The sequence below is a fragment of the Sphaerodactylus townsendi genome, linkage group LG07 (genome assembly GCF_021028975.2).
Source record: "Sphaerodactylus townsendi isolate TG3544 linkage group LG07, MPM_Stown_v2.3, whole genome shotgun sequence".
Taxonomy (NCBI): Eukaryota; Metazoa; Chordata; class Lepidosauria; order Squamata; family Sphaerodactylidae; genus Sphaerodactylus; species Sphaerodactylus townsendi.
In genome coordinates, this window is record NC_059431.1 from 79,715,139 (window position 1) to 79,740,689 (window position 25,551).

At 44.4% G+C, this 25,551-nt stretch overlaps 1 protein-coding gene across 1 annotated transcript in view; it reads right to left on the reverse strand.

The window, feature by feature from the left end:
* Positions 1-25,551, reverse strand: part of GLIS3 (GLIS family zinc finger 3) — a 174,065-nt gene that overhangs the window by 90,904 nt on the left and 57,610 nt on the right. Inside the window, exons 4-5 of the mRNA XM_048504313.1 lie at positions 18,232-18,424; positions 16,398-17,511 (exon numbers count right to left, since the gene is read on the reverse strand). Of these exons, the coding sequence (XP_048360270.1) occupies positions 16,398-17,511; positions 18,232-18,424 (1,307 nt within the window). The remainder of the gene's footprint in view (positions 1-16,397; positions 17,512-18,231; positions 18,425-25,551) is intronic.

Sequence of the window (25,551 nt, forward strand, 5' to 3'; positions counted from 1 at the left end):
GGGTGGGTGACCCACAGGGTCTGTCTTGGTTGTTGGTGGGAATGGGAGGTGGCGAGGAGAAAGGGGGCTTCTCCAGTTTCCTGTGCATGCTTTGCCAGGGCTGTCTTGGGATTTGGAGGGTGGAAGAGGGTGTGCAGGGGATTGGGAAGGTGTATGCCGAGCTGGTGGAGAAGCTTGCTGTTTGGGGGGAGGTGAAATGGGGAGTGTGGCATGGATAGGCATGCGGGGGAATGAGAGGCTTTGGGCAAGGAGCAGGGTGGAATGGTGAGGTGGAATGGGAGGGAGGGTAGATAGGGGAGGTGTGGGGCAGGGGGAATGGGTGGCTTGGGCCAAACTAGGAAAGGGCAGATGAAGAAGTGGGGAGGGTTGGCAGGGCCAGGGAGATAGTGCATGGCAAGCTGGCAGTGTCCCGCTGGCCCAAGTGGCTGGTTGGAGCCTGGGATAGGATGGGTGAGGGAATGGAGAGGGTTGGCCAGCCTGGGGGAAGGCAGGTGAAGGAATGGGTGAAATGTTCAGATATCAATGTTTTCGCCAATGAGCGCACAGGAATGCATCCTGTACACCGATTGGTGGAGGGTTCATTATTGTGACATCCCCCCCCCCCCTAGCAAATTATGTATAAGGCAGCAGAAGTGCTGAGCTGAATGCTGGGCTTGGCTCTTCCCCAGTGGTGAAAAGCCCATGGGGTGGGGTGGGGCACGATGCCCTGGGCAAAGCAGTGGTGGAGACATGGTCGGGCCATCAAGGGGGCGTGACAGGGGCATTCTGGAGCAGGGGCAGGCAATGCCGTGGCAGGTGTGCATGGCACATGCATGCCCTGGACACAGTTTCCCCTCACTCCACCTCTGCTTTTCCCCACTGCTTCCCAAGCCTATTTGGACTTTGGAAGCAGTCAGGGAGGCAGGAGAGACAATCTCTGCATTCAGATTATCCCTGCATTCTGCTCTCCCCACCACCTCCAAAGCCTGCTTGGACTTTGGAGGTGGCGAGGAAGGCAGCAGAGCAGTTTGCCAGGCTTGACAGCCGATCACTGCATTCAGCTCTGTCCTGCCACCTCCGAAGCCTGACTGGACTTTGCAGGCACTGGGGGAAGCAAGAGATCTGAAAGGCAGGCTGGGCTCAGACAATCCCTGCATTCAGCTATTCCATGCTGCCCCTGACGTCTGCTTGGACTTTGGAGGCGGTGAGGCAGAGAGCATAACTGAGTTCTGGGCTTGGTTTAGTTGACCCTGGCATTCAGCTCCGTGGCTTGGAATTTTTTGGGTTTGGCTTTAAAAAAAACCTGAACATTTGGAGGCATGTCTTTAAAAAAATGGGTCTTTTAAAGTCGAACCCAAAAAATACCAAAAAAAGGTCCACATCCTACTTTGTATCACTATAATGTACCGAATAAAAAGAACTCATAGATTAAACAGAACTGTAAGAGGGTTTCATTTCTGGTGCCTTTTTTCTGGACTTCTTCTTTAGCAAATGTGTGTATAGTAAGAAGGAAAGTATAGCTGCTTCTTTGAAAATTGGGACAATGAAAGAATGGGGTTTTCCCTGGAAGGCTCTGAAAACTGTAGCTATCTCAGCTAAATCAAAACAGTTGGGCAAAAAGCATTTAATTCACTCCTGTTTTCAATTATAGTCAATAAGGTATTATTTGGGATACAATAAAATCACAGTTATAACAATTACTATGAATTCCATTATTTAAAAGGGCTGGCATGCTTTGTTACATGTTCAACTATATTTGGGCAGTTACAATAGCTTCTTTTTGATGGTCAACATAAACTGTTTGCACAGTGACAATTGCCATGAGATTTTAAAAAGTAATTAGTCACTCTGAAAATGAAAGACTTGGCTCAGACTTTCTTATAAGATGAAGATATCTCTGTTTACCTATAGTTCAGTGAGACCAAACAATAGAAAGGAAGCTTGACATTGTTATTGACTTTGGCACAAGGGACTGCAGAAGGCAGTTACTGCAGCAAGTCTTTTATTTTTTCCCCGTGTTTCCATGCTCAAAGTATTCAAGACAAATATTACATACATGTGATCACTGCCATTACAAAAGTTAAACGCACTGACATCTTCCTGGACAGGAGTCAAAAAGGATTTTTAGGACATATCAACATATCTACTTCTCAACATGGCCAAATCTATGAATACTTAAATCTGGTGACTGCAACTATGAACAGACAAGATGGATTTTTCAATAAAACCACAAAAACCTCAGATTACGGAATAATCTGACATTTAATTAAAAAAATTATTGGGGCATCACCCACCCCCAATAATGAAATTAGCCCCTGTAGTTTTAAGAAACAATGCCCTCTCAATGAACTCAATCAAGTTTCCTTAGAGCTCTTTTTAATATCCCTAAGTGTATCACTAATGTGGTTCTCAGATAGGAGGCTGGAATCCTAAAAGTAGAAACCAGGGCCTGGTTGATTATCACTGACTACTAGTTGAAATTACCACACATCTTTCCCTCATAGGTTTTATTCCTTTCTTTCCATCAGCTGATCCACAGCCCAACTGGATTCTGATCAATAAACTTTTCTCCATTGGCTTAAGCCCAGACCAACTTTGGAAATGGAACTTAACAAAGAAAAAATGAGATTCACCAACACTTTCTGGATATAGAGTTCCAAAATTAATTGGCCCTTCTTCCAACTCTATATAGAACATTAAAATGATGGGTGGGACTTTCTGCTGCCCCATATCTAAACATCAGCATCTTAAATTGAGTTTGGAATCACTTAGTAGCCAATGTATCTAGTTTCAACACTAGTGTCAGAATTTCATGCTGACCAAGTTGTTTGTAATGGCAGCACCATGTATAGATTGTGTTTTGTGTGTGTGTGCCATCAAGTTGCAGCAGAGTTATGGCGACCCTGTAGGGTTTTCAAAGCAAGGGATGTTCAGAGGTGATTTGCCCTTGCCTGCCTCTGCACAGTTTGAGAGAATTCTGAGAGAACTTTGACTTGTCCAACGTCACACAACAGGCTTCATGTAGACTATGTTACAGAAGGACAACCATGAGGTTACAAAAATATGAGTCATTATGGCTAGATCATCTGGGTCAACAAAGGGAGCAGCAGTGGCGTAGGAGGTTAAGAGCTCATGTATCTAATCTGGAAGAACCGGGTTTGATTCCCAGCTCTGCCACCTGAGCTGTGGAGGCTTATCTGGGGAATTCAGATTAGCCTGTACACTCCCACACACACCAGCTGGGTGACCTTGGGCTAGTCACAGCTTCTTGGAGCTCTCTCAGCCCCACCTACCTCACAGGGTGTTTGTTGTGAGGGGGGAAGGGCAAGGAGATTGTAAGCCCCTTTGAGTCTCCTGCAGGAGAGAAAGCGGGGATATAAATCCAAACTCTTCTTCTTCATCATCTGGCAAACCACATAATAATTTATAGCAGGTGCTTCTAGCAACCACCACTGCCCATTTTTTAAGAGATAGGCTGTGGCAAAAGTATCCCGAGTCTCTAATTGTGCAACACATATTTCAGATGTTGATAATTTGTGAATAGTAAAATATTCATAGATACTTTTTAAAAGGCTAATAAATTTCTGTTGGTTATGAGGAAATAATTTTCCATTAATTTCCTTGAGCTCCAGCCAAGCCCAACCTAGGAAGGAAAGCCCTTTTTCATATTACACCCACACATTTAAATGTTAAGTAACAAGGAAGATTTTATGACGTGTACCTTCCTTATATTGTTACAGAGGTGTATGGGGGGGGATGGTGGTGGTGGTGGTTCAGCCTCCTTTTCAGCCACTGATGGTTATTGCTTAGCAGGGTAGGGTTATGGACTATGCCCAAAATAAACAACCCCAACCTTATGCTAAGTGTAAATTAACTTTTCAAGTGTCATGGAACTTTATGAATAAGCAAACAGTTCAGATTGTAGAACCAGAATGCTCATATAAAACAAGTTTCAACATGTGTGACTGAATTAGCAGAGCAGAACCAGGAGTTCAGAGGACTAGAATTTGTCATGCCTAAAAGCACCTGGGGGGAAATATCCATGTATTTTAATAAGGCAAGCTTTCACCAAATAAAGTAACATTCAGGAATATTCTATTGTTAGTTCAGATAAACTTGTTTATATAGTTTTGTGTTCTTAAAAGGATATTAAAAATAATTTGTAAAACTAGGAAGTGGTTAAAATTTTGGTTCCAAATATTATGAGATAGATTTTAAAAAGTAACATTTCTGAAAGGTTGACTTTCATCTCCACACCTGACAACTATATGTTCAAGCAGGTTGTAAGACTTGGCTTCACTTGTAAAATACACTAGAGTTCAAAAATTCATTTTCATAGCTGTATTGTGGGTTGAAAAATATATTTATGAGCAGTACAGAGTTTTAGGCCTTGAACTAGATTCAGCATTGTGTGATGTTTATAGCTAGCCATCCTTGGGAATGATTCTACAATTTTATAATGCTTGCTGCAGTCAAAAGCCAAATCATTTTTTTTGTGCATGAATATATTCATGAAAGTGTTTTATCCATGTTCATATTATGATTTTATTTTATCCCTTAAGCCAATGCCAGTTTACGACCAAAGAAATGCATTCAAATGGAAACGACTCAAACGAGGAACAAGAAAATATTTTTACAGCTTTCAGCCAACATACTTTTAGATGAGTAGATGGGCAATATTGCAAGCCCATCTATTATTTTGCAAGCAATAAAAGTTCATTTTTGTTTTTAAAAAATATAAAACAGGTACATCTCTAAATGATTTGCTTATGATTTTCAACTTTATGATGGCCAGTTACTTTTTAAATGAAGGGCCAAACAAAACATCACTGTTTAAAGAGTTGAGTCCCGGGATTTTGCTGCTCCACATGGAGTATCTGTGCAACAAAATCAGTGAAATCTCTCCTAGCTCCTGCACAGTTTTTGCATGGGAAAACAGATTGGGAGGGGAATCAGGAACTCTTCATTCTCCTGCAGAACTATTCCAACCCCGTTTAGACTCTCCTTTTTAAAAAGGAGCAATTCCCTGCAGCTACTGTGTGGCAGGGAACATTAGTTGGGTCCAAGGAACCCAGACCACACTTTTAATAAAAGTACTGTTTAGTTTGGCCCTGACAACACAGAGATCAAATTATGCTGGCTGGACTTTCAGCTATCACTCCTGTCTCCCTCTTGTTGCTCTTCTAATGGTTTTGTAGGAGAGACAAGTGACAACATGAATGAGTAAGAAGGAAGAACCATCTCACACCCTAATCATTGTACCAGGGACCACTAGAGGTTGGCAACTCTCAAGGACGCTGGTATAGATTTTTAATGGGGTGGGTTCTGTGACTGAGCAATTGGTCAGTCCCCACTCCCAACAAGAGGCCAGTGCATGGGAGGGCATGCATGCACACAGTGGAAGTAAGGGAAGCCACCCCAACCTGCACAGGCAGCTGGCATCCCACACTTGCAAGCTGCAAGCCAGCCGGCTGGGGAAAGAAAGGACCTTTCCCCACTTACCTTAAGCCCCGCGCTACTCTCTTCAAGTAGCGCGGGGTCCTTGGGCACTCCCCACGACAGGGGCAGCCACAGCGAAGCCGCCCTGACGCTGCTGCGGTTGCGCCCCCTCAGCGCGCAGCATCCCTGGCACTGGAGAAAACAGTGCCTGTTGATGACCCCGCGCAGAGCGCGGGGTCGTGGGGACGCCCGGGCACGCACCAGGGATGCCGCGCACTAAGAGCAGCGCGCGGCATAGGGGGGATCACTTCGAGTGGGGAAAGGCCCGAAGTCTCACCTCTCGCAAAGCAGGTTTTGAGCCCGGGAGCTCTCGCGAGAGGCAAGACTTTTCTTTCCCCGGCCTGTGGGCTTGCAATTTGCAAGTGTGCGATGCCGGCTGCCTGTGCGGGTGACTTCCCTTATTTCCATTGCGCACGCACACACACTCACCGGCCTCTCGTTGGGAGTGGGGCTGACACCTCTCAAGGACTCTGCAGCACCGCCGCTGCTTGGTTGCAAGAAGTCAACTCAGCCCGGTCCAGGGGGAGGTACAGCTGGGGAGGGAGGGGCATGCAGCTGGGGTGATGTAAGGGGGGTTTAAACCCATGAACCCCCTCTTATCTATGTACCTGGCAACTCTAACTATTCAGCCATTATGTGATTTCTCTTAAAGATTAATCAGAAACCGAAATAGAGAAAAGACTCATAGAATAACTGAGTGCTCTAAACTCTTCTATGTGCAAATAAACACCTGGTCATTAATTTAGGTATTAAAAGGTCAAAAAATTCATTGTTAGCACACACAGCTGAGAAAAAAATGCTACACTTACCAGTAATGGTTGTTAATTGATGGTCTTCAGTGCAGGAACACATGAGACTGCATAGGTGCAGGGTGACCATAGAAAGGACTTTACAACCATTTTCTAGAATCAAAGCAATAGAAGAACTCTGCCTGCTCTCCATCTTGAGATATCCTTTTGCCAGCCAAAGAACCATGTTCTCTCAGATCTCCTTTCACCTCCATACAGCTTATCATGATATTGACCTGGAGCCAGTGGCGTATTTGCCTAGAGACGGGGGTACCTTCTGTCCCTGGGCGCCACTGCTCTGGTCACGTGGGGATGCAAAATCAGCCCCCCACGTGACCAGGAAGACAGCAAGGCAGCAGGAAGTCCTGCTGCCTTGTCATCTTCTGGCGCCCTTGGCCCCACCCATGTCATCATTGACATGGGTGGGGCCAGGGAAGCCAGAGGATCCCCCAAGCCTTGCTCCCTCCTGGCTGCCAGCTTTCCCCCAAGCCCTGCCCCTCTTGGCTGCTGGCTCCAAGCTGGCAGCCGGCAGTCGAGCTGGCAGCCGGAAGCCGACAGAAACAACTGGAAGACTCTATGCTGGGCCCTTTGCTTTTATAAACTTGGGGGTGTGGCTGGGGGTGGGCCCCAACCCAGGCGTAGTGAGGGGGGCAGAGAACGGATGTTTCCGTGCACCATTTTCCCCTGGTATGCCTCTGCCTGGAGCCAACAGCCCACAGCTGTTAAAAGTAGGGAGGGTTATGTTCCTGCACAGAAGACTACTTAATGAACAACAGTGCAACATTGTTTTCATCACTGTGGCTTCTGTGCAGTCCCACATGGGAGTGTAGCAAGCTCACTTACAGAGGAGGTAGGTGTGGGCTCATCAATGAAGAACTGACTGTAACACTGCTCTTTCCACAGCTGCCTCGTTCCTGGAGTTCATGTCGATGGAGTCATACCTAACACGTGTGGAGGTGTGGATCAAGCCACTGTTCTGCAGATGTCCAGCAGTGCCACTCTGACTAACATAGCAGTGAGTGATGCTTGAGTCCTGGTGGAATAAGTTTTCAAAGGAAGTGGACAGGAAACAACTACGAAGGAGTTAGCCATTCTTACAGCAGCCACTATCCATCCAGAAACAGTCTGCAAAGATGTGAAACACTCTTTGTATTTCTTGAATAAAGCCATTTATTGATCTAGAAACTCACTTCAAAAACATCTTTGCTCCATAGGGCTCAGGAGAGCATCATTGTTGGCTTGCTAGCCATAGTGCAGCAAGTCTCTTTGGAGGTGGTGTGGTTGTGCTATCCCCAACTGCGACGCAACTACCCCCACTCCCCCGCCAGGATTGAAATGCAAGTCACTTATTACCAGAAATAGGTCATGTTTTCGTTTCAGTCTTAAGACAACTTCTCTCAACCTCACACAATCATCACTCAAGACAAATAAATGAACAATATTTGCTAGGAGATTAGGTCTGGTGAGAACCAAATGAGTAGGTTTATGCTATTCTCAAAATTGTTTTAATCATGGTGTTAGAAATCCTTTAACTATTTGCTATTTAACACACACACACATACATTTTCACATTTTAATTTTCTTGTCCTTGTCCCCAATAAATGAAGAAAGCAATTAACTTGAAGTACTTTGAAAGTTTAATTTAAGGACATGGAATTGTAACTTTAAAATATAGTAAAAATCTTTACTTTAGGATTATGTGTTCTATTATTTAATTCTCTTTTAAAATATGTTTGATTTTGATATTCAGTGAGATATTTTATATTTTATTTAACTGATGTTATCTTGCGCAGCAGCATATAAACTGCTATTAAATAATATAATCCTTTCAATTATATTAGGTAAACTAGAGTCAAGGATACTTTTAAATAACTAGCCTTCAAAATATTATTAGCAGAAAATACATATTAAGGGTGTTCCTTATAATATAAAAACAAAAAAGGGTATTTCAGCAATATTTTATATATTTGTCTACGAAAATGTGAACTAAGCAGATCTTTCAATATTCCTGCAGAAACATATTTTTTTCATTCCACCTGAGACATTACTGTGTGGTAGTCATTTGCATAAAACACATAGAACGCTACTTAAATATTATTCATACGACAGCTGAACTTTAAGAAATTTTTTTTACAAGAATTAACTAACGGTTGTGGTGGGTTTTCCGGGCTGTGTGGCTGTGGTCCGGTGGATCTAACATTTCGCCTGCATCTGTGGCTGTCATCTTCAGAGGTGTATCACAGAGGGAAGTCTGTTGCACACTGTTACACACAACCAGTTGAATCCAGTCGTGAAAGCCTTCGACAAGAATTAACTAAGTTTGGGGGGGGGATGGGAATAGTGAAAACTATTACATTAATCGCATTCAATAGATTTTTTCATATAGAAATTCTGAACCTAGAAGGATGTAAGTGTCTGCATGAATGAAAGACAAGAAAAACTTTTTACTGCCCACCAATTGGTACTACGTGTTGTTCAAATTATTTTATAAGATCATCTGCTATTTCAGTTTTAAAGGTATGTGTGTGTATAATGATGTACACAATTCTATACACATCTTATTAAAGTTTGTACAGTACAAAAACTATGTATTAATGCAATCCTTAAAATTCACAAGCCAAAATATTTGCCTCAAAAATGTTCTCACAGTGCAATAAGTTACTCCAGTCTAAATGAAATTAATGGTCTGTCTTAGACTGATATAATTCTCTTTAGGACTGCACTGTGAAACAGAAGCAGCTAATGAACTGTGTTGCCTTAGGATGAAAATCCATATAGCATTCCCATCACTGATAATGACAATGATGGTAATAATAACAATAATAGACAAATTGCTGCATTTAGGGGCATCCAAAAGGAGAAGAATGGTTGTTTCCACACCAAGATTTTTGTCTCCTTTGGCTTCCAAACAGCAGAGCAGACCCCCGGAGGGGGGGGGGGAATCCACATGGCATTGTAATGTAATCATCTTCTTCTCAGATTTTCTCCATCCTCAAACATTCTTCTTCAAATGTTTTATTCTCATCTTTTTGGGAACAACTCTGTCCAAGGCCTTATTTTAATGTCTGAAAAAAGTGGTGTATATTTTCCTGCCTTTCAAAGATTCCTCCCATACTGGCATCATTTTCTCACTACCAACCCATTCTGGGTGCCATTTCTACACCATTTTTTTTCTGCAGAGACATCACAGCACTTTTTGGGAGCCGATGCTACTGCATGGCTGCACAATAACATTATAAACATCTGGTGCCAACTATTAATTTCCATTTCAAAATTCTAATTCTTCTGAGTTTCCAGTTTTTATTTTAAAAAGGCACTTTCAGTCCTTTTCGTTGCAGGGGAAATAGGCTGACAATTTTGTCCAGAGTGCATGGAAAAGAATTGGTAGGGGGCGAAAGGGGTGGGGTGGAAATTCACTGCTCAATCATTTGTTTTAAAGTCCACCATGCAGTAATTCCTCCATGTACCGACTAAATGAAACAAAAGGTATAGAGGCAGTGCTTCAGGTGGAGGGAAGCTATATAGCACATGCATGGAGGGGAAAAAGAAAGAACAATGTGGTGAGTCACCATGGTGGCTATGATGAACACAGTCCTGACAGTCAACACAGTGCTGCAGGGTATGTGTGGAAGTAGAAGAGGGGGAGGAGTTCCCAGTTTCCCCGTGTGGGAGATCTGTTGTCATCACATATGCCTTTTTATTGACAACAAAAATTAATTCAAAGCAGATAATTCTCACCCTCTGGAAGAAGCCTGTGTTGATTTGTTCCATTATTTGTTGCACTATTTCTTTAATGTATTTGTACTAAGTTTTCAGAAACAACCAAGCTGTTTGTAAGACTGTATGATTGAGTCAACAGTGAAAACAAACTTGCCTGAAGAAAGAGAAAACCTGGGAATTCAACAGCTATTTATTAAGAAGTATAAATATCTAAGAAGTGGTCTGGACAAAGACAGGTTAAGTTCCACTATGTTCAGTGAGGCTTAGGTGTGCATAGGATTGCAACCTTAACCAGGATCAAGTTGCACTGTAAAAAATTTAAACTCAGCTAAAGAAGGTCAGGATTAAGAGTGGCATTTTAGACTTGCCTCTGAACAGTTTGGGACAGCAACTCAGCCTTATACTGACAAATCTGGATATATACCTGTGTTAGGGTACATCAGTACTGTGCTGGCTTTGTAATTCCAACACCAGCATACAATGGGCAGCATTAAGGGCATACTGGGAGAGGGGAAAGTGGGCAGTGCAATCCTAAGGGAGGATTGTTGTGGTGAGTCTGGCTTCCTGCACCATGGCCAGCAAACCAAAAGTGACCCTCCTCCAACCTCTGTGAAAGCCCCTTTGCATCACAATGAGCTGTGCTTATCTTTTTGCTGGTGTAAGTCTGCGCTGGTAAACTGGGACATTCATGGACCAAAAGGGTTCAGGGCCAGCTCCTGCGCCAGAGGATGCTGTGCTGCGTTGGAACCAGGGCATAACACTGCTGCATGGCTCCCCAGCACCAGTGTAAGTGCCCAGCATAAAGGGCATTTACATACTGCCTTCTCAGTGGTTTCATGGACACCCCCGCCCTCATTTGGATGGCACTGTTAGCCAGCATCCTAAGACTCGACCAGCACATCAGCATAATGTCATGCTAGCAAGAATTCTTGCTGCCCATTTGCCTCATGTCATTCAATAGATGCATGTATTTGTTTACAGCTGTGTTTCTGAGGTTTCATAGTCAAGGATCAGTTCCTATGTCCTGCTTGTTATTGACCTCAACTATCTTTGAATGCAACTGCCAGAGGGGGTGGGGGGATCTATATGTTGAAATAGAGGTCTGGATGAAATGTGCACAATGAGGGGGACAGGCATGAACAGAGCACAAATATTATTTTATTATCTCTGCTGAGCAAGTACTGGATATTATCTAGAGTAGTACAAGCATTTTTGGATGGAGTTGGAAGTAAGCCTCACTGAAGAAAGTCAGACATTTTTTTAAAGGCTTGGGCTGTAACTCAGAAGTTAGTGGAACAAATCAATGATCCTGGGTCTTCTATGAACTTAAAGACTGACAAAGTGTATTTTAGCATAAAGCTTTTGTGGACTGGTAGTTGATTAATTGGACTCTAGTTCACAAAAGGTTGTGCAAGAGTAATAACTGGTTCATTTTTAAGGTGCCACAAAACTCCTGTTTGATTCTGCTGCAGCAAACCAATAAAGTCATAGTCTCTCTGTAGGCATTTCAGCTTTTAAACTGGCCCTTCCAGCTGCCCTTGTAATGTAAGTTTGCTGAGCAGCAATTAACAGGTGATGTTATTTTGCTCCATGCCATGAAATGTTTCAACTGCCCATTTCTCCATATTAAACCTCTATTAAAGGGACAGGGCTTTTTTCCCCTGGACAGTTGTTAACCATATGCCTCGCCTCCAATAATCAACTGAAGCCCTAATATGTTCAGTACAGCTTAGCCACAACTAATACTGTATATACTCGAGCATAAGCTGACCCGAATATAAGTCGAGGCACCTAATTTTGCCCCCCAAAACTGGGAAAACTTATTAACTCGAGTATACGTCTAGGGTAAGAAATGAAGCAGCCAGTTTCCCCTGCCTCACTTCCATCCGAGGCCCCGCGAGGTCTCTGATGGAGATGGGCAGGGGATCTCTGCACTGGGCTTGGATCCAGGCTGGAACTGAGCCCAGAGCAGGATGCAGCCTGGCCCGTTTCCCCTCCCCACCTCCATCCAAGGCCCCACAGGGTCTCCGATGGAAATGGGCAGGGGATGTCTGTACCCTGCTCCTCACTCTCCCTGCCATGACAGCTAGAGTGAGGCTTCTGCAAGGCTTTGTCAGCCCCCTCCCTTCCTGCCATGGCAAGGGGAAGCAAGGCAGAGGCGTAGAAAGGGGAATCAGAGCCCAGGGCAAAATGGTCTGCAGTGCCCCCTGTCTGCAGTGCCCCCTGTCTGCAGTGCCCCCCCATGAGGCCACACACCCCTACCAGGCTGAGCATGAGTGCAAGTGCTCCAGAGGGCCTGGCTACACAGAACAATACTGGCTCTCTATGTTAATAAAGGTGGGTTTGTAGCAGACAGGTCCTGCCTTTGGGCTATCTTTAAAGTTATGGTGAGTATTTTTAAAATTATAATTTTTACCTGTAATATAGGTTTAACATGTTGTTGTTGCCCTGAGCCCTTTGGGGATGGGCAAGGTATAAAACTAAAATTAAAAATGAATTAAAAAATTTTTTACAGCATACCCATGAGCCTTTGCTGAATAAGCGCAAGGGATCTGGTAGGGCTGCTCTGCCTGAGGAAAGGGAATGGCTGGGACAGGGGCTCCCTTCCTTCGTGGGGGTTGGGGGTGGGGGAGCACAGGGATGGGGGCGTGGGGGGAGAAGGCCACTCGGAGAAGGTGTTGTGTCCAGGCACCATTTCCCCTGATACGCCTCTGATGGCCATACATCAGCATGCGCTACTGCTGTATTTTAACTGTCTGGGTAACTGACATGGAACTTACTGTCAGACTCCCTGGAGCAGGACCCAATAAGTGCTCTGGTTGATCAAAGGATTTTATTGGCAGATTTCAGGGTACAGTAAATAAGGCAAATCTGAGTAAAAGAGCACCAAGCAATTGATAATGTGACCCAGGTTCCCCCACCCCCCCACCCTGGAAACACAGCAGCATAGTGTAGCATAACAGAAGCCAGACATGAGGCCGGTCCAAGCAGCAGACTCTCAAGACCGGATCATTAGATAGCAGAGTACTTGAAAAAGCAAAAGCAACTCTAAACATGTCCCTCTCCCAGCTTAGTAACCCAATATCAAACAATGGGTTTGACAGTTACTGAGCTTGGCTGAAAAGTGTGGCATTACTATAAGGGCTATAAACCAGAAGCACAGATTTAAAACTTAATCTCTGTTACTATACAAATTCTATTCCTCTCTATGGAGTATCTATGAGTTGAGTGTTGCCCCCAGCCCAGTATGTTTCACTCCTTGCTGTAGGTTTGCCATTATCGGGGCGGGGGGGGGGGGGCAGGCCTTTTCTGCTTTTCTGCTTCTGGTGTCCAGCAGGTAAAACATTTCCTGGCATGGAAATAACAGGGAAAACTTCACCTGCTGCATGCCTACCTCTTGGGAAACTGCAAAAGAGCTATGCCAAAGAAAAGCTGGCCTCATTTTGGTGAGATATCAGATCTCATATACCTATAAAAATCCTGTAGTTGAGGAAAAACTGCTACTGAAAAACAACCTCTGTGTGTGCATTCTAGTGTAAATTGGATGCCATTTTAAAGTCAAAAATTGCAGAACAGTAAGTCCTTCCTTAGGTTAGCTTGTGCTTGCTAAAGCTATCATCTCACCATTAAGGGCTGTGTTTTTCCCCCCTGAAGAATTTAAAATCTCAAAAAAGTCACATTCTCACAAAGGATTTGAGCAGAAGATGTCAACTAGGTGCTAGAACTATAAACCATTAACCTGCATCAGAAATTAAGGAGGCATTTTATGTCAGCTTTTAAGTTACTGGAATAATGGTTGACAATTTCCTACTTTTTACTTTCCTACTGTTTACTAATAGATATTTTATTTTTAAGGATTCTGTCCTGCTATGTGTACATATAAAGAGGAATGCGAGATGAGAAAGGAACCTCTTTTGGGCATGGGGGAGGCTGGATAAAAATGTCTTCACTATGGAAGAATTTAAATGTACTTTATGCAGCATGTGTATCAACTTCTCAATTGAATTCTGTCCAACAGCTATTTCTAGCAAATATACTTGTACTTTATGAAACAGAGTACAATCTGTACTGAACATGTTTTACAGCATTTCTCATTTGCATTGCTCATCTAAAATTAGATTCTCCAGAATTTCTTCAAAATTTTACTTGGATTTGGAGGTTTGGGGGAATGTACAGTTTAATAAACAAATTTATTTACATTCTGACACTTCACCGGTAAATGAAACAGGACAGGTCTATCCTGAAGTGTTGCAGATACAATCGCATTTGCATATGTTAAAAATTGTGTTTAAGTTCTACATCTGGATTGCCATTGCTATAGGAGAGTGACACTCAAAGTCAGCTTCCAACATGACAATAACAGAAAAGTCATTTGCCTATTTATTACTTGGAAGATCATCTTGCCTGGTATGACCCTGTACATTCCCTCAGAGATCTCATCTGGCAGTACTCTCTCTTAGATTTGCTATGGCTTGAATGTGCTATGCCACCAGCCTCCTGAAACAGAGGAAGTTAAGAAGGTTAAGTGGTTTTGGAGACACTGTAAAGCCTTCTTATTTAAAAGGCCTTCTCATACAGGCTGGTGCATTTTTCTGCTTAAAAAGTGATTTGGCATGTCACTATTTGAAGCAGCTCTAAATCCTATCAAAATCTTTGTATATTACATGATGACAAAGCTCGCCTTAACTATCTGATTCTTAATTCATTCCAAAAAACACAGAGTAAGATTATACACATAGGATGTCAAAAATAATCAAGTTACTTTCATATTAAGACTCAAGCTCTGGGCTACTTCAAATCTATGACACAACATAGAAAAGTATTTCATAGCTTTCTGCGTTGATTGGCATCTCTGCCTTCAATGATAACTCCATACAAGGAGACCATACTGGGAAGGGTGCAGTAAAATTAGAGAATTCTAGGCCCCATATTTTTCCAGTAACACCACCAGATATGTTCAGTTCCCAAGTCCAGCATGCAGTTTATCACATTTCAAATTTCTGAAGCAATTCAGGTTCCTTGATTGGATTATTCAATATGTAATTTAGCCTTAGAAAGAGACTTGAAATGACTTAAGATAGATAGGGTGCCTGCCTTTTCCCCATACCACTGCTAACAGCAACCTGGATAGGTGATTTTGGCAAATTATGCATAATGTGTTTGGTGCACAGTGGGGGTGAATGTCAGTCACAGCAAGATTTCTTATACGGATATATTTCCTTAAGCCCCGCTTTCACTTTTCATTTTCTCTGCAGGAAGCAAAACTTCTAGCACAATTTTAATTTTTGCTTTGCCACCAGACTGGGGAAATTTGCTAGTGGGCACCTTTTGCCCAGACATCTTCTCTCTTCCCATGGCCAGCCTTCCCACTCCCTCACATCACTTTGCATTCCTTCCTTCTCACCCATGTTCATGCTGTCAGCAACTTCATGCTTCCCTAAATGCACTGATCAAGAGATCGAGGGATCAGTTTCTCATATGTACAGTGACTGCAGACGGGGACCCCCATCTCTAACATTTGCGTTCAGTCTCTCCTCCACCACAGCTTCACCAGCACAGCCTCAGCACAGCACAGCACAGCCACAGGTACCAGGTGCTCTGGAACCTTCCCCTTTGCCCTCCTCTCTATGCTGTTGGCTCCTTCCTGCTTCTCTGAAGTGAGCATACTGAGAGATCAAGAAAACAAGTCTCCCTCTTCTCTTATCTCTTGCAACAGCTGCAAAGACACATAGAGTGTGTGTGTTGTGTGCAGGTGTGTGGAGGAGAAGAGATGGGGAGAGAATATCAGCTCTGTGCCTTTAAGGCTGTTGTTGGTTGGACTTGAGAGAACCAGGAGAGAACCAGAGGACCCTTTGAACCTTGCAAGCTGCTGCAAGGCACTGGGCTGCCTCCTTGTGTGTAAACAGAGAAATGTGAGGAGATACCACTAACAGCCCACTGCGCAGAGAACAGGTTTGCTGTAAATGTTCCATGTGTAATGGGCTTTTAATTAGGCAGAGGCAAGGGAAAAGATAACTTCCTCTTCTTCAAAACCACAACCTCAATGCTTTCATCCCTCCCCCAATCCTTTTTTATAACTAAACTATACATTTAGTCTTACATCTAACAACATATTCCTAATACAGTGAGCTGAAAGTGAACTTGTATCCCTAAATTAGCCCTAAGTGGGCTCTTACAGCCAACTTTCTGTCTATAGTAATCCAATGTCATTTTCCGACAAGATCACTTGGTATTTTGTAAAGGAATTTAAGACATCTAGGAACTTGGAAAACAATAGAAAAACACTGTGTTTACTTGCCAGTGAGGACAACTGAGACAGACCAACTAAAATAAGTAAAATAGAATTTGCTCCAATTGTACATGCCTGCAGCAATCTAAACATTGGTTTCATTAAAAGCATTTTAAACTTACCATACATTTGTTTGGCTTCTCTCCTGAATGCACTCTCATATGAATTAGCAGTTTGTAACGGGCATTAAATGGCTTGTATCTTCGAGGACATCCAGCCCAGAAACAAGTGAAATCTTCTCCTTTCCTCTGGTCTATGTGAATTTTTTCTATGTGCCGCACAAGTTCCTCTTGTTGGTCATAAGAAGCACTGCAGTCTATCCATCGACAGCAGTGCTTGCCATTAAAATCATCTAGATCACCATCCTCATCTAAGAGAGGGCCTTTGACAGCTGGTAGCTGGGACAGCGGGTGGGAATGGTTTACAAGGTCATGTTGATGTGCATGGTATGGTGGTGGTGGACCATGTGGGGGAGGAAGAGCAGAAGGAGCCAGTGAACGAGCAGAGGACATATCAATTGTACTCCCAGAAAAACCATCCACTTGTCCATTTTTAAATATTCCTATAGATTGGTTGTCTAGCACGGCCATACCTTGTTGAACAACCATGTTGTCTGTGACTGCAGTCTGTAAGCTATTTTGCTCCAGCTGTTGCATGCGTTGGTATTCCATGCTTCCATTTTCACTGTATCCTGGGAGGGCAACACTGCCATTAGCCACAAGAAACCTTTTTTGGGGATTTGGAATAGAGCAAGTCTGGGGAATACAACTTCCCCTTATTCCTAAGAAATGCCCATAGACCTCAGGTTGAGGGGACAGATTTGATGGAGATGTCCTTGAACCATTTATATAAGCAACAAGGGAAGTGGGGGATGTACGGATAATTGTATTGAAGTCAATTCCAATGCCATCAGACAGAGGGGACAAAGAAAGAGCCCTCTTTTTGGCTGAATGAGACCTATTTGAAGAATAGTGAGGACTAGGGTAGGGTGAATGGTTGTGGTCCATACCAAACAAGTAAGATGGTAATGAGTTAGGGACATTGTTGGACATTGATGTCCCAGATGGGATACTTGTGATATCCCCCAGTTCACTGCCATTTTGGGAGCCTTGGTTGGAAGGAAGAGAAGGAAAAATCCTATAACCATGAAACCACTCTTGTTTTACACTTTGTATAGATTGACTTTCTGACAGACTTAGAGTTGTGGATGCCAAAGATTCACGTGACATGAGTGACCTGTAGTAAAGACAAGTAAGAGAAAAGGAACTTGGTTTTAGCAACTTAAAATCTAGACCTTAGAAGTGATATGAAACAATCAATATATATACAAAAAACTGGCATAAACAATGATTAGCAATTAAGAGCCATTTTTTAACTGTGGCCTTTCAGCTTTTGTTCAAAATTGTAAATGCTGAGTTATTGTTCTTATGCACATTAGCAAGTATTGATGATGATGACGATGATGACAACGACGACAGCTAGGGACTACATTATCTGACATTTACTTAAAATTTAAATTTTACAAAAGGCAGGAGAGGATTGGCTTTTGACAGAGGATTCATGGGCCTGGCACCAACCACAAGGCATACTACTACAAAACTTCCACGACTTATCCAGGTCCAGCTATTAGATACAGTTAAAGAGCACCCACCACAAAAAGCAAATGTGGAGTTGGGGTTCGAGTTTCAGACTAGGATCTGGGAGATCCACATTTGGCCTTGGACCAGTCACACACTCTCAGCCTAGCATATCTCACAGGGGTGTTTTGAGGATTAAATGGAGCACAGGAGAATTATGTAAGCTAGAGTCTGCAATGGGCAAGAAGGTTTGGGGCTACAGGGGGAAGTGAGATGGCTCCATGTCAACCCTACACTTACATGTATATACCTACATACACATTTTATATATAACATTGCAGATTTGAAAACACTAACATTAAGAAATGTAACTAAAGACCTTGTATCTGATGGAGGTATATTCATAGCATTCTGCAAACAAGGGCTGATTTGGCTGCATGCTGTGGAGAACTGGCTTGCAGGAAGAGATAGAGGTCCCAGCCGCTGAACCATCATGGGACTGTTGGTGACTATTAAGTTGTTGCAGCTGCTTTTTCCCATATTCTTGCACCGAGGCCCATAAATACTACCTCCTACAAATAGAGAAGTCAGATTAGCTTGCAGATCTTTTGTCGCTTAAGACTAGCAAATTCATTTCATGTTAAACTTATTTTCATCTATAGCACAAGTGAGAAAAATCATTAGATCAGAAATTATTAAACACCTCATTTCTTGAATGCTTGCGGTTCTTGAGTGTTGTTAAGACAGTGAATATCACTGAATCAAAAGACTGTGGTGACACATTAGTGGAAGGAAAAGTGATTGCTTTTATTTACAAAAATTGAAAAAGAAGCAAGGGAATAAAGCAATGCCAAGTTAAACAATTTTTTTAGTTATCACTTTCTTATTCTACTAGGATAGGGGAAACTCAGGTTCAAATCCCCAGTCTGCCATGGAAACTTGCTGGGTGACCTTGGCCCAGTCACATATTATCAGCCTCGATCCTGGCAAGTATTTGGATGGGACACCTCCAGGGAATACCAGGGGCATGACTTGGAGTAGGGAATGACCAACCACCTCTGAATGTCTCTTGCCTTGAAAATCCTACCGGGTCACCATCAATCAGGTGTGACTTAATGGCAAAAAAAGGAAACAGATGATCTGACTGAAAGTTACAGCTCCAATGATTCAAATTTATAAGCAAATCAAAAATAAACTTTCTGAGATTAGTTTTTATATCTTGGTATAAATTGTAAAAAAAAGTTTGTCTTTTCATTTCTAAACTCAGTCAATGTCTGCCTTTAAGACCAATGAACATCCAGGTATTCTGTAGATATCTCTGCAGATGTTGGGATAGTTCCTATATCTGCATTAATTGCAATATCTTCATGATGTAATTTATCGACAGATTTCATGCGTGGACAGACCTATGATCTTTGAGATCATGGATCACACATGGAAGTCACATCAGAGAAAATGGTGTTCTTTTCATCTCAAAGTGAGGTGTCTCAAACTAAACTATAATAAATCTGTCCCACACTAAAATAATCAAAAGAAAAGAAACAAAAACAGAGCAGAATGGTGGCAATTAACAATAACTATCAACAAAAAAACACCCACACAAAAGGCTACTGCCATTAATTATGATGAAGGCTTAAGGAAAAGCACATCCTGTGATGAAATTGCATGCTGGAACCTTATCCATGACCAGGTCTGGATGGTCACAGTTCGCCCATACGCCAAGCAGCAGGGTGACTTCTTAAGACTTCTTCCTATTAAAGGGATTGGTGCTGACTAGTCTATTGGGAATTTAACCAAGGGAAGTGTCAGCGGCAGCGGTGCAGATTCGAGCATGTTTGTGAATCATGTTTTGCCTGCCCCCAGGTTTTCATGTCGGAAGGGGAGTAGCCAGCAGCCCTTTCGAGAAGCCTGATCTGCCAACCCAGGGGGGAGGTAGGAGGGACAGGGGTTGGGCACCTCCTCCTCCACCACCTCCTCTTTGTTCTCTAGCTGGGCCAGGTTTGGGGAAGCTAGCTGGTACTCCCATCTGGCTCAGCTCTCTGGTGCCCCCGCTTCAGGCTTATCTCAACAGGACAGCTGCAAAATACTTGCTAAAGGGCTTTACAGGGGGTTTTAGTTTAGGATCCCCTATGAAGGGGCCTAGGTAGCCAGAGATTACGGCAACCTAAAATCTGTATGGGACCTGCCCCATGTAGTTGCCTCCAAGACTGAGATAGAATGCAGGGCTGGCTGGGTCGCTGGTCCTTTTCCTGAACCCCCTTCACGCATCTGAGGGTCTCCCCACTGGGGTGGTCCCCAAGAAAGCTACTGGGGTGTGTCACCTAATTCATCATATATCCTACCCCAAGGGTTCCTCTGTAAATGATGCCATTGACCCTGACCTATGCTCTGTGTGCTATGCATCCCTGCACCACGTTGTATCTATCATTCACTCCTGCGGCACTCCTGGCAAAGTATGACATTCAGTCAGCCTTCTGCCCATCTATCTAGATGATTTTTGCCTATTAGGTTTTAAGTTCCAGGATCAATTGTACATAGATAAAGCTATGCCCCTGGGCTGCTCAGTTGCCTGAACTGCCTTTGAGGCATCCAGTTCCTTCCTCAAATGGGTGGTAAAAGGTGCATGACCTGTTCTCTTGTCACACACTACCTGGGTGATTTCCTTTTTGTGAGCCCAGTGGGGTCTGGGCCTGCCATACCAGGTTGGCTTCCTTCCAGGCCCTTGCCAAAGAACTTGAAGTGGCACTGGCAGGGGAAAAGATGGTGGGCCTCACCACTAAACTGGTTTACCTGGGTGTTTTGTTAGATACCATTCAGGACACTTCTTGCCTGCCAAGGGATAAGTTGGATACCCTATGTTCGCTCTTCCAGGGCCTCTTGGGCAAGAAAAAATGCACTCTTTGGGAGTTGCAGATGGTCCTCAGGCACCTTAACTTTGCCTCCAGGGTTGGGCAGGAGTTTAAAGTTGGATTTGGCTGTGTGGCTGGAGTCCTCAACCATTATCTCGCTTTGGCAGACACCACTCAACCCTGGCAAAGGCCTTCCAGGTGCACTCTGACACCCCTGGCACTATGGTTTTTAGCATGTTTTTAAGGGGCAGTGGTGCACACAGTGATGGCCCAGCAGCTGAGAGGGCTCTGGTTTACCGCAGGACATCACTTTCCTGGAGTTTTCCCCATCCTGGTTGCAGTTTATTTGTGGTGTGACCTATTTAAGTGTGTTCTCTTTTGGTGTGATAGTGTGACAGTCTTTTTGTGTGACAGTTGTCAGGGTTATTAATCGCTGAATGTCCCACTCTGAGCAGGTCATGCATTTAATGTGGCACTTTGTTGTTATATGCTTGGTTCATAACATCTTTTTCTCAGCTAAGCATATTCCAGACACTGGCATTGCAGACTCCTTGTCTCACTTCCAGGAAGAGACATTCTGAGCCAGGGGCCCCAATGCAAGAACTCACCCGACCCATGTCGCTCTTTCCTCGCTAGGAGAGCTATTGAAGGGTGGAGTCATTTAACACCGTGTCCCCACGACAGTTGTAGGCCCATTACCCTAGTCATGCTGGCAGGCCTGTCCAGTCAGCTGTCGAGTATCTGCTCCTCCAGTTTGAATTAAAGCTGTTCTGGGCAGCCTTTTCCTTGGCCTTCTTCAGGGCTTTTCACTGCAGCGAGTTGGTGCTCACATCTTGGGATGACCGTAGTGGCAGGGCCCTCGTCCTGTCGGACCTATGGGTGAGTGGCTTTAAGGTGTGCACCTGACTTCACCGGTTCAAGACAGGTCAGCATGTGCATGGGACCATGGTGGTCCTTGGGGCTTCCCCTTCAGGATTGCCCTGTCCAGTCAGAGACACAGCCACCGACCCAGGACCTCTTCCTTATAAATTCTGACGGCACACATTTATCATGTTTCAATTTACCAGCATCCTTTTGAGCCACATGGGGCTCCCAGCATCAGAGTTTGGCCCCCACTCCTTCTGTATCGGTGCCACTACCACTGCAGCATACCTGAATTTGCCTGAGGAGCAGATCCACACCATCGGGCACTGGCACTCCCTTGCATACAAGGGACATGTTTGCCCCTGGCTTGAGAACTAATATGTCTCATCTTTCAGTCCTTTCAGGCCATCACAGGATTATCTGGATTGTTGGCCACAGCATTGTCCATTGGGCTGCCAAGTAGGCCTCATCTTCTGATTGGAGGAGAGACCTTGGCCTTGCCAGCCACGCAACCATGTTTTGAATGGGACAGAGAGGGATGCCTTGCTGCCAATACTTGGTGGAGCAGTTGCAAGGGATGGACCACCTCACGCCTTGATCATTCAGCTGGGAGAGAATGATCTACATGCAGAAAAGAGCATGTTGCTGGCTCACCACATAGTGTTGGACTTGAAATTCATGATGCGCTTGTTGCCAGGGATTACTATTTTCTGGTCACACGTATTGAAGCATTGTCAATCCCCGCTCAGGCAATAAATGCTTGTGAGGTTCAAAGGGTTTTATTGAAGCAGGTCAGGAACAGTAGAAAGACAGTTCTGGCGAAAGTGCGGCAGAGCAGTTGATAATATGAATAGAACAATCCCCAAACCCACATGGGAACAACAGAGTTAATAGTGACCAGCCTGGAGGCTGTTCCCAGCTGCAAACCTCAAGGACAGCACTAGGAGATAATTAGGCACCTGCATAAGCAAAAGTGCTCCCAGAGAATTCCCCCTTCCCAAATATGGCAACTTGACAAGCATCAAATATGGTGTGGGCACTGGCCCCAGAGAAAGTGGACCTGGCCAGATGCAGAACTGATAAGACAGTAGCATGCCTTGTACAATCTCTGGGGGGCAGGTGCATTCGCCCACCCAGACATTTTGTTTTGCCTTCCGGTGCTGTATCGGAATAATGGCATTCATCTGTAGGAACGGGGTATAGACCTTTGGCTGCACAGCATCAGATCTGCTTTGTGTGGTTGGTTGTTCATTTAGGAAGCTTTGGCGGGAGTGAGGTGCACTCGCTCTTTGGCAGGTTGCTCATGGGGATTGACCCTGTCAGGGGAAGAAGAGCCTGTGTGCCTCCCCTTTTGGTGGGGGCCTCCATAAGAGGCTTGGGGGTGGTTGTGAGCATGCATACCACATGCCCAGGTGGGGGCTGTGGGTGGCTCATGCTTCCTGGCAGCAAAAAGAGTTCATCCAGAGGCCACCACCCAGATGGTTCCCACTATTTTGCTGCTCTGGGTGTTGGTTTTCCCCCCATGCATTGGGCTGGGGGACAGCAGGCGTGCTGCCCAGTGCTGGACCCATCCCCTATGCTGCGCCTCTGCTTACTTCAGCCAGCATCCCAATAAACAGGCTGTGGCCAAATTTTATTCCACACAAGGTGGTTGTCTGTGTTACATTTCTGCACCCTCGAGCTTATTCTCCCCTCCTAAGATGGCAAAATGGATAGTTTAGCTTTTTAAACTTTTTTTAACACATAGCCCTGAAAAGAACAACTTTACCACAGAAACTTGGCAGAGGCACACAGAGAGTTTCGTGCATGATAAAGCAGTGCCACTGAAATGTTATCTCAAATGTTAAATAAGAGCAACATTCATTTGACATGGATTTAAAAAAGAATTATTCAAGGACTGTGGAGTTATCAAGTTTCTTATAGAGGTTGTGACAGCATCAAATTGTCAAAATGAACATTTGAAACCACATAATTAGGCAGTTTGTACATACTTCACATGAATTAATCGGTAGTTAAATGCCAAAATGGCAGATATGTTATCAGTGAGAGAATCTTTAATACTGGCTCATACTTTTTACATGTGCAACCATCTATTCACAAGCAGTTTAAGGCAGGAAATAGATAAACTAGGGAGAATTGAGGCTATCATACTTTGATCACATTAGAAGAAGACAAGAGCCTCTGGGAAAGACAATAATACTAAGGGAAAGTTGAAGGCAGCAGGAACAGATGACCCAACATGAGATGGATTGACTCCATCAAGGAAGTCATGGCCCTCAGTTTGTAAGATCTGAGCAAGACTGTTAAGGATAGAATGATTTGGAGGTCATCAGTTCCTAATATCACTGTAAGTCGGAAGCAACTTGATGGCACTTAACACCCTTACATAGGGAGAACTACATATTTCTACAAATGGGACCATATGATATCTATGTAGTTTCTACATTTGCATAAACAGCTTACAACACATTACACACATCTCAAAGAAAAACAAGTAGCTGCACTCAAGGAAACAATGTGTTTGTTGAGTGTGTTTGTTGAGCTATGAACATTTTGAATGTGTGACAGTCATGTGGAATTCAATCACAGCTAAACATTTGTGGATTATTTCTACATGGCCGCCATCACATTTATATTATTTATTTATTTATTTATTTATAATGAGATTTATAAAGCCGCCTCACCCCTGAAGGGCTCGAGGCGGCTCACAGAATGGCTGCACATTCAACAACAATCAATAAAACCTATCAAGTACAAGAGTGCAGCTTAATTCATTAAAACGTAAAACTTTAAAACTTAAAAGCGATTTCAATTACATACTGGTTAAAATATCAGGCCGGACTAGGAGGCCAATGGAGGGAGAGATGAGTCATTAAGATGGAAACCAGGGCAGCCAGATAGGCTTGGCAGCTTCAGTGGGGAGTGAGTAGAGACGCTGACCAGCCCCAAAGGCTGATGGAATAGCTTCGGTCTTGCAGGCCCTCTCTTGAGAACTCTGGAATCCCTTGGGGAGTCCCGGACCAACTGGAGGTAGAGCATTACACCAGGCGGGGGCTCCAGGAAAAAGGCCCTGGCCAGTCCGGAAACCAACCCCGCACCATCGCAGAGGTAGGGATCTCCAGCAACTCTGCGCCTTGAGCACTTGGCAGCCTGTTTGAACGTAAGGGTGATCGCGGTCCACGTAGGTATGAGGGCCCATGCAGCGTAAAGGCCTTAAAGGTCATTACCAACACCTTGAAAGCGATCGAACTCCACAGGGAGCCAGTGCAGGCAAGCGCCAGCACAGGGTGATGTGATCTGAATAACCACCACCTGTAAGAGCGGGCTGCGGCGTTCTGGACCAGCTTCAACTTCGAGGATCAGTCGCAAGGCCAGCGTAGGCGAGGAGTTACAGTAATCAACCTTTCGAGGGTGACGTGCATGGATCACAGTGGCCAGGTCGGACTGGGAGATAGGGAGCCAGCCGCCCGAGGCCTGGCCGAGGTGAAAACGCAACCGGGTAACATGGGCCACCTGGCCTCCATCAATACTGAAGAGTCAGAGGACCCCCGGGCTGCAGGCCAAGATACTGGGGCCAACTCCAGCCCCTCCAAGACTGGCGGCGAAATTCCCTGGTCTCTCCCGGCAACCAGAGACCTCCGTCTTAGTTGGATTAAGTTTTAACCTGCTCTGCCTCAACCCAGCCAGCAACGACTCCAAACAGTGCTGTAGAGCTACGCGGGGGCAGAGGCATCCCCCCCTCCATCAACAGAATTAGGCTGGGTGTCATCCGCGCTATTGGTGACAGACCAGCCCAAAACTCGCACTAGCTGGCGAGGGTATGTAGATGTTAAAATAAGGCGGGGGAAGCAAGGCCCTGGGGACCCCACAACTAAGTGGGGCCTATGGTACTCATCCCGCACCATACCTGCTGACCCGACCCTGGAGAAGCAGGCAATCCACTGAAGGACAGTGCCCGTACTCCAGAGGTGGCCAGGCGGTGGATC